Source organism: Drosophila navojoa, chromosome 5, assembly GCF_054131105.1.
Source record: "Drosophila navojoa isolate 15081-1374.11 chromosome 5, UAZ_NAV_1.0, whole genome shotgun sequence".
Classification (NCBI taxonomy): Eukaryota; Metazoa; Arthropoda; class Insecta; order Diptera; family Drosophilidae; genus Drosophila; species Drosophila navojoa.
In genome coordinates this window covers 8,491,307-8,499,543 of record NC_142893.1, presented here as the reverse complement: position 1 = coordinate 8,499,543, position 8,237 = coordinate 8,491,307, and the positions used below count along the sequence as shown (strand labels likewise).

The 8,237-nt window shown below is 41.3% G+C and overlaps 2 protein-coding genes across 6 annotated transcripts; both read right to left on the bottom strand.

Annotated features, from left to right (window-relative positions):
* Nucleotides 1-944: 944 nt before the first annotated feature.
* Nucleotides 945-3,462, bottom strand: LOC108652727 (uncharacterized). 5 transcript variants are annotated; one of them, XM_089261471.1, is made up of 7 exons: nt 3,309-3,462; nt 2,640-2,930; nt 2,297-2,573; nt 1,742-2,035; nt 1,502-1,531; nt 1,246-1,411; nt 945-1,197 (listed from the first exon to the last, which is right to left on the bottom strand). In XM_089261471.1, the coding sequence occupies exons 1-7, from the start codon at nt 3,360-3,362 to the stop codon at nt 1,032-1,034; spliced, it is 1,278 nt and encodes a 425-aa protein (XP_089117597.1). In that variant the 5' UTR covers nt 3,363-3,462; the 3' UTR covers nt 945-1,031. The 5 variants fall into 5 exon arrangements, with proteins under 5 accessions (XP_089117597.1, XP_089117598.1, XP_089117596.1 ...); XM_089261472.1 differs by lacking the exon at nt 1,502-1,531 and having other exon boundaries at nt 1,246-1,471; nt 1,742-1,783; nt 1,844-2,035; XM_089261470.1 differs by lacking the exon at nt 1,502-1,531 and having other exon boundaries at nt 1,246-1,471.
* A 323-nt stretch (nt 3,463-3,785) lies between these two features.
* On the bottom strand, nt 3,786-4,822 carry LOC108652726 (uncharacterized). The gene is made up of 3 exons (XM_018102920.3): nt 4,663-4,822; nt 4,262-4,600; nt 3,786-4,195 (listed from the first exon to the last, which is right to left on the bottom strand). Exons 1-3 carry the CDS (start codon nt 4,708-4,710, stop codon nt 3,854-3,856), a joined length of 729 nt encoding a protein of 242 aa, XP_017958409.1. The 5' UTR covers nt 4,711-4,822; the 3' UTR covers nt 3,786-3,853.
* Between the last annotated feature and the right edge of the window lie 3,415 nt (nt 4,823-8,237).

Sequence of the window (8,237 nt, the reverse complement as noted above, 5' to 3'; positions counted from 1 at the left end):
GCAAATCGCCATTGAATGTGCAGCACCTGCAATGTGTGTCCGTGTGTGCACACCTACACACCTACACACACACACAGACACACTGGGTCACATAATGGCGCTGCGGTATGGACAATGAATGCTGAGGGTGATGATCCAACGTGATTTATCTACTGACGCTGAGGTTAAAAGTTTTGCGCATACTCTCATTGTTTAGGTCAGGATTCCCTTTGTATGCATAGCACATACACACACGCTCCCACACACACACACAGACTCACATACATATATGCAACCACACGTGCACTGCGCTCAATGGCTATGCAAATTCTCGACCTGACTGAGCTGTCAGAGTGCGTTGAATAATATGCTCGCCCTAACATTGAGCGCTCAACGCAATTATTAAACTTTTGGCATAACTTCAGCTTCAAGCTTAACTTTTGGCTTTAACTATGATTATTTGATTTGCCTTCTACGTGGATTGGAGCTTCGTCCATTTAGCCAGATATCTGATTATGCCAAACGAGACCTGCACCACAAGATGCTGACAGCCAGCTCATTATTTAGCCACGCCGAGTGTAACTAATTATTGCCAGTTCTCTCTCACTTTTGGTGTTTTTTTTTTTTCTGCCGCACTTATTGACACAGCTTCATATTGCTCCTCACCCCCTCGATTCCTGCTTTCGCCCTGTCCTTGTGCAGTATTTTGCTGACGCTTCGCTCAGATCCATCATTTTGTGCAGCCATCTGCGACACGTGGCCCCTCGGTTCGGCTAATAAATCTTAATCAGACGGCGGCTCAGTCGAGCCGCAGCTATGTGGGCGTGTCCTATTTGCGGGCTTTTACTGCCATAAACACTTTTTTTTCGCTCGCTTCTTCTTCTGCTGGCTTATCACATTACTGGACATTCATTGCCCTGTGCGGACCAAATTACAAGTCTGGCAAGTCTTATCAAGTAAACACATTTCAATGCTGATCAATTTATTATTTAGTTTGCTTAGTATCTAATTTAGAGGTGCTGCCCCACAGCAACGCCCTCTGCCGCCACGCTTTAGAAACCGAGGTCATTCATCAGTTTGTCCCACCAGCTTAGCGTGGTTGTAGCGGGTGTCTCTGTAGTCGTCAAGTTCCAGCTAGGTGTGGACACATTCAAACCAGGAGTTGTCAAGTTCCAGCTGGGTGTTCCGGTAGTAGTCCAGTTCCAGCTAGGTGTTGTGGTAGTAGTCGAGTTCCAGCTAGGTGCTCCGGTAGTAGTCCAGTTCCAGCTAGGTGTTCCGGTAGTAGTCCAGTTCCAGCTTGGTGTTCCGGTAGTAGTCCAGTTCCAGCTTGGTGTTCCGGTAGTAGTCCAGTTCCAGCTTGGTGTTGTGGTAGTAGTCCAGTTCCAGCTAGGGGTAGACTCATTCAAGCCAGGAGTTGTCAAGTTCCAGCTGGGTGTTCCGGTAGTGGTCCAGTTCCAGCTTGGTGTTGTGGTAGTAGTCCAGTTCCAGCTAGGTGTTCCGGTAGTAGTCCAGTTCCAGCTAGGTGTTCCGGTAGTAGTCCAGTTCCAGCTTGGTGTTCCGGTAGTAGTCCAGTTCCAGCTTGGAGTTCCAGTAGTAGTCCAGTTCCAGCTTGGTGTTGTGGTAGTAGTCCAGTTCCAGCTAGGTGTTCCGGTAGTAGTCCAGTTCCAGCTAGGTGTTCCGGTAGTAGTCCAGTTCCAGCTTGGTGTTCCGGTAGTAGTCCAGTTCCAGCTTGGTGTTGTGGTAGTAGTCCAGTTCCAGCTAGGGGTAGACTCATTCAAGCCAGGAGTTGTCAAGTTCCAGCTGGGTGTTCCGGTAGTGGTCCAGTTCCAGCTTGGTGTTGTGGTAGTAGTCCAGTTCCAGCTAGGTGTTCCGGTAGTAGTCCAGTTCCAGCTTGGAGTTCCAGTAGTAGTCCAGTTCCAGCTAGGGGTAGACTCATTCAAACCAGGAGTTGTCAAGTTCCAGCTGGGTGTTCCGGTAGTAGTCCAGTTCCAGTTTGGTGTTGTGGTAGTAGTCCAGCTCCAGCTTGGTGTTCCGGTAGTAGTCCAGTTCCAGCTAGGTGTTCCGGTAGTAGTCCAGTTCCAGTTTGGTGTTGTGGTAGTAGTCCAGTTCCAGCTAGGGGTAGACTCATTCCAGCCAGGAGTCGTCCAGTTCCAGCTTGGTGTTCCAGGAGTAGTCCAGTTCCAGCTTGGTGTTCCAGGAGTCGTCCAGTTCCAGCTTGGTGTTCCAGGAGTCGTCCAGTTCCAGCTTGGTGTTCCAGGAGTCGTCCAGTTCCAGCTTGGTGTTCCAGGAGTCGTCCAGTTCCAGCTAGGTGTTCCAGGAGTAGTCCAGTTCCAATTAGGCGGGGTAGGAGTAGTCCAGTTCCAGCTGGGTGGAGTGGGAGTAGTCAAATTCCATTGAGGACCATCAGTCGTCTGATTCCAGCTGGGCGTGCTTGAGTTCCAAGAGGGTGCAAAGGCACTTCCAATGCAATATTCAAGGAGTCCGAATGACCTTTCGAGTGCATGCAGAGTTTTGCTGATTTCATGCATGACACAGCGTTCCGTCAGCCAGAATTGCTTCAGCATGGGACGCACACCGGCAAACAGATTCATGACCTAAATTAAAGAGCCTTTGATTAGTAACCCTGCTCGTTTGCTTGTTTATTTCCCTTGCTGTCTCACCGAATCCGTGTAGCATTTGCGCGTGCTGCACCCGGCCAGCTGCTGCTGGAAGGCAGCCCTCACTCCAGCGGAGCTCGGCTGTTGCAAATAGCTCTGCATTTGGGTTTGATTCACATTGCCGCACTGACGCAGCTTGTTGCCCGCATTCATTAATATCTCCACATTTCTGACCGTAAAATTGGCCGTACATTGATCCAAATCATTGAGTATACCGAATTGGGGCAATTCAAGATCTCCAACGATGGCATCGAACAGCTCATTTGATAGGCTCGATTGAATGGGCTCAGATGTCTATAAATCAAGAGAGGTTTTGATGAGCAGAGTTCGGAAGTTTTAGTTTCTGTGTCCTATGGAACTAATAGATCTTAATTGGAATATGAATAGCTTATAACTTATATATCATATTTCCAGTAGTCTCTACTTAGACTCTATTGGGTGATTTCTTCTCGTTACTCTTTAATCTATTATTATATAATACCTTTTCGCTTTATTTATAGATCACTTCACAGACTTATCAACAACATCTTTAAGCACTCCATAGATATGAAATTTAATTATTTTCAAATTAATAATTTTTAAAAATATTTTGCATTGACAAATTTAGAACTCAGATATGATAGAGTGAATCATTAATAGATATATTTAATCTTTGTGTAACTTTCTACATACCGTTGCGCTGAATAACAGTGCGAATAGCACAATAATTTTGCAGAGAACCTCCATGTTGAGGGCTTCGTTCGTTAATGAGTTGGTCACTGGGTCTGGCCAAGCATTTTAAATCAAAAACACGATGACGATTTCAACTTTCTATTGTTGTCTTTGGCCTTATCGCTATTGCCTCTATGAAAAAATCACAGCCAACGAAGTAATTTTTGGCAAGGTTTCCGCTAACATGATAAGGCCACAAGACCCTTGATTGATAATTACATTTATCTAGACATACATATATATATTTATATAAATATGACTATTTTAATATTTGTGAATAATTCGCAGACTGAAATTCTGCTAGCTCTGATTGCCTAAAGCACTTGACAAAGTCTTTTGACAGCTGCTATAAATTGTTATTGCTTTATGGGAGCCATTGACTTGTGGCTAATTAGATCTTGACTTTCGATAACGGCATATTGAGGAGGTCAAGTAATATATATTGAATATTAAAGCTCTTTATTCTGCGGCAATAAAACTGAAGTTGTTGCCATAAATTCTATAGCTCACACGGCCACGGACTGCTGAGCGAACTGCTGCTCGGGCTGCTGCTCGAATGGCTGCACAGGTTTCTGTTCCACTTGTTGCTCTGGTTGCTGCTGAAGCTGCTTCTGCTCCGGCTGCTGCTCCTCCAGCTGGGCGGGCAGCTCACGCTGATGCGACACCTTGATCATGCAGTTATCAAAGTCGTTGGCTGCCTCAATGGACTTCACCTTCGATTCGCCGACGGCGGCGCGTATGCAGCTGGAGCGCTGAGTCTCCACCACAGAGGCATTCGAAACAAACTGCGATTGGGTCTGATAAGCCAAGGTGTTGCAGCTATCTAGCAGCTCCAGATTCTTATCCAGCTAAGCAGATATTAAAGAGATATTAGTTATATATAAATGTATATATAATTTGGGGCATGCACTTACTGTAGCCACGGTGCAGTTGATGAAGCGCTGGCTGTCCGTCTCATTCAGGCACCTTTGCAGGTTCTTCTGCAGCTCGATTTGCTGGCTGCGTATGGTGTTGACGGTGGCATTGCTGTGCTGGATATTCTCCTTGACGGTGCGATTGGCGGCATCCTCGCACTTGGTGGTTTTGCTGGCCAAATCCGCGCCGATCTTGCTGGTCGCATTGGTATACCGATTGAAGCAGGCCGCCTCACCAGCCGACGCAAGGGCGCGCGGCTGAGCTAGCGGCACGCCCAGCTGTGTCATCACCATGCGAAGCAGAGTCGTCTCGTCGGCCGAGCGGGGCCAGGCGCTGGCCTGCAATGGAGCCAATAGTAAAAGTTCAATAGTAATTAAATGAAAATTGTCCGTTTACTTACGCCCAGCACTGTGACGGCGAGCAGTAGAATGCGTGTAAACAATTTCATCTTATTCCAGTTGCTTTCTCGAGTGCTAACTAATTGCTCATCTCAATGTCTCAGTTGCTTTTATAGCTGACTAAATGCTGCAGCAATATCTTCTGATTTCTCGCTCTTTGTATCGTTTTTGCTCCTCTTTTTTTGTTTTTGCAACATTCGATTAGATAGGGGAAATGTACAAGACAATTGGCAGGCTTAATTGGCTTCTGTGCAGTTTTAATACAAGTGGGAACAACCCTTTGCAGTGATATCTTGGCCGAGGTTATTGTGTAAAGCGCCAGCTATGATAAATTGGCCCCCAAAGAAAAACACACACACACACACATACAGTTAGACATACACTAATAATCAATGTTCATGTCCCATTAGTTGCTGCCTTATCAGACAGCTTCAGAACGGTGTCTTGATGTCTGCATTCTTATCGTACCTCAAATATGATATAAGAGCTTATTTTTAAATTGTATATATATATATATATATACATAAACCCCGACTGAATCATTGGGGCACTTGTAAAACCAATTTGTAATCAAATCGAATGCAAGTCTCTTGACACACGCGTCTTAATTGAATCGCTGCTTAATTCTCGAGTACCTCGCCGATAGTATCGTATGATTTCCCCATTGCTCGCTCACACGTTTATCTGGCAAACGTCATGATGAAAGCCTATCTGGGTATTTTCTCAGAAGTAATAGGGGTATCGGCCCATGCCATCATCGGCAATAAAATTTTTTAATCAGTTCATGATAATGTGCAGAGCATTTCCATATAATTCCCTTATCGTTGCCTCCACTTATTTTTTCCTCGGTCAGTTGTTATTCATTTTGAGTAAATTATGAATGGTAAAACACATTACGTTTTGGTTTTTTAAAGGTCTTAAGCACTCGTGTACTGAACTTTATTTATTTACTTTTACAAGACAATAATTGCGACGTTATCGGAGGGCTTTGAGAGATAGCAATTTCTATTAATATATTGGATATTGTTAATAGTTTTTTGTTTTGTTTTTTAATTAATGGCATTTGTAGATATAAATGTTTATATATATTTTTTTTAATTAGTTAAAATTTATTTTGTTTTTTTTTTCGCTATTTAATATTACTCATTTCGAGCTAGAACAAGAAAGTAATTAAACACAAATTCATAAAAAAATTATAATGATACATCATTCGCAGCCTTTGTCTAGCTTCTTTAGAAAGTAAAAAACAATTGCCTCAGTTACCTGCAGTACATTGAAAATGTCAATGAAACCAATTTTGTTGTGCGATATAAATTTGATGGATTGAATGAGAAAATCAGATAAAGCAACACTACTTTCTAGCGTGGCCCAAAGAAAAATATGCAGAGAGCCTACAGAAGTCGACTGTGGAATGTTCTGGTAGAGTATTAAACAAAATACGAAAAAAGTAATTAAAAATGGCTAAAGAGAGTTTTGTATCTGTCGTATTAATATTAGAAAAGTTTACTAGGTCATAATTCAATAAGAAATATAACGAAATAATTTATTAAAATTAAAATGAAAATACTAATTATTATTATGATTCTGAAAAAGTTAATTAATTATTAAAATAAAAATATGTATTTTTTTAACAGTTTATTAATTTATATTTATAATAAAAAATAAATAAATAGATAACTCAGACATTTGATATATTTACACAAATATTAAAGATTTATGTTGACTACAAATAACAAAATAGTTATTAATTAAATACTTAAATTACACATATTATTCGCTTAGAATTTTTTTTAGTATTATTTATAAATTCTTAATATTTTTGTTAATCTGTTATAAAAATATATTATATATTTAAATGATTATTTAACTTATCATATTATTTATTTATAATCAACATATTAGATTCTTGCTTCTTTATTATGTATTCTTCAGCTACAATAATTTTCTATATATGAGTTGGCAGATTTATTTTTAATATCTTCACATCATGCTTCAAAATGCTAGAAGAAGTTGATTCATTACATACAAAACTCATATACACAGCCTTAGGATTCCAGGAAATCCCTATAGGAGTAAGAGCTCTTCATGGAAGTGAAGTTAAGTCAGCCATTGTCTCACACTCTGCCACATGTTGTTCTTGTTGGCTGTTGGTCAATAAATTTTGGTAGCTCATTAGAGGCGTAATACAGGTAGTCTGGCAAGACCTGCAGTCAGCTGGCAGTCAATTGGCAAACAATCAGGTTGAAATTCAATTCATTTATCAAAAATGGTCTGAGGTGCGCGCGCTGACTGGAAATCAGTGCCAAGAGTTTTCATGTGAGAAAAGCTGGCAAAACAAATTTTGAAAAGTGGCTGAAATTCACAGTTGCCAACAAATTTATCACAACAAGCCAGCAGCACACACACACACACATGCACATGCACACATGCACAATGAGCGTATGTAGATGTGCGTTGTGTCTCATATATCATGCGACAGGGCAAACAAGATTTATAAGGTAAAACATGCTGCGAGCAACTCTAGAGAAATAACGTCAACATCTCGCGGCTTAAAAAGAAAATGTACCCCTTGTTGTTGTTGTTGTTGTAGTTGTTGTTCTTTTTGCTTATGTTTGGGCGCACAACTCGAACGATTAATCAAAAAAGTATAAAGTGCAGGCGGGCAATGCCTGCAACTTTTTGTGAAGGTGTGTGGAGGCAGTGGGCGTGGCAGCTGCTGCTAATGGCACAAAAGCTGTGGCAAACCACAACGCGGCCTCTGGAGAGGGTGATAAAGGCAGAGAGGGATACTGAGAGGGAGAGATAGAAGGAGCGATAGACAGAGAGAAAGGGGCAGCTCACGTGCTAATCATACAATATTCATAGAGCAAAAGAGGGCTTATTAGTTTTTTGAAAAAATTTAATTAAATATTTAAAAGGAGAGAAAAATATATAGTGAGAAAGAGAGAGGGAGAGATAGTGAGAGTAAGGGAGAGAGAGTAAGGAAACGAATGAGAATTAGAGTCAGAGAACATGTGAAAATGTGAAGGAGACGGTGACACAGAAAGTGAGAGTGAGGAATGAGAGAGAAGGTGAAGGAGGTAGAGGAAGACCAAGAGAAACAGAGGGAGGAGAGATAGATAGAGACAGGTAGAGAGAGAGAGAGAGAGTTAGATAGATAGAGGGAGATATGGTCATTAGGCAGAAGAAAAAAAATAAAAATAATAATAATAAAATAAATAATAATTAAAACTGCGAACAAATTGATTTTTAGTGAGAAGGTATGTTAAAGAGAAATACAGTGGCCGTAGAAAGAGACAGAGATAGTCAAAGTGCGACACGAATTGACAGAGAAATGTTGGTTAGAAAGGGCAACAGATATTGTGAGAGTGAGAGAGAGAGAGAGAGAGTGCAGCTTGTCGGTTGTAGACGGTTGTAGAAATAGAATAGCTATTGTAGGGAGAAATGAAAACAGACAGAAACAATATCAGTAAAAATAAGAAAGAGCTTACTAAGACAACAAAAACACATTAGCAGCCAAAATAGAAAGAGAGAAGGAGAGAGAGAGAGAGATAAAGAGGTAACAGTCATATAAAAA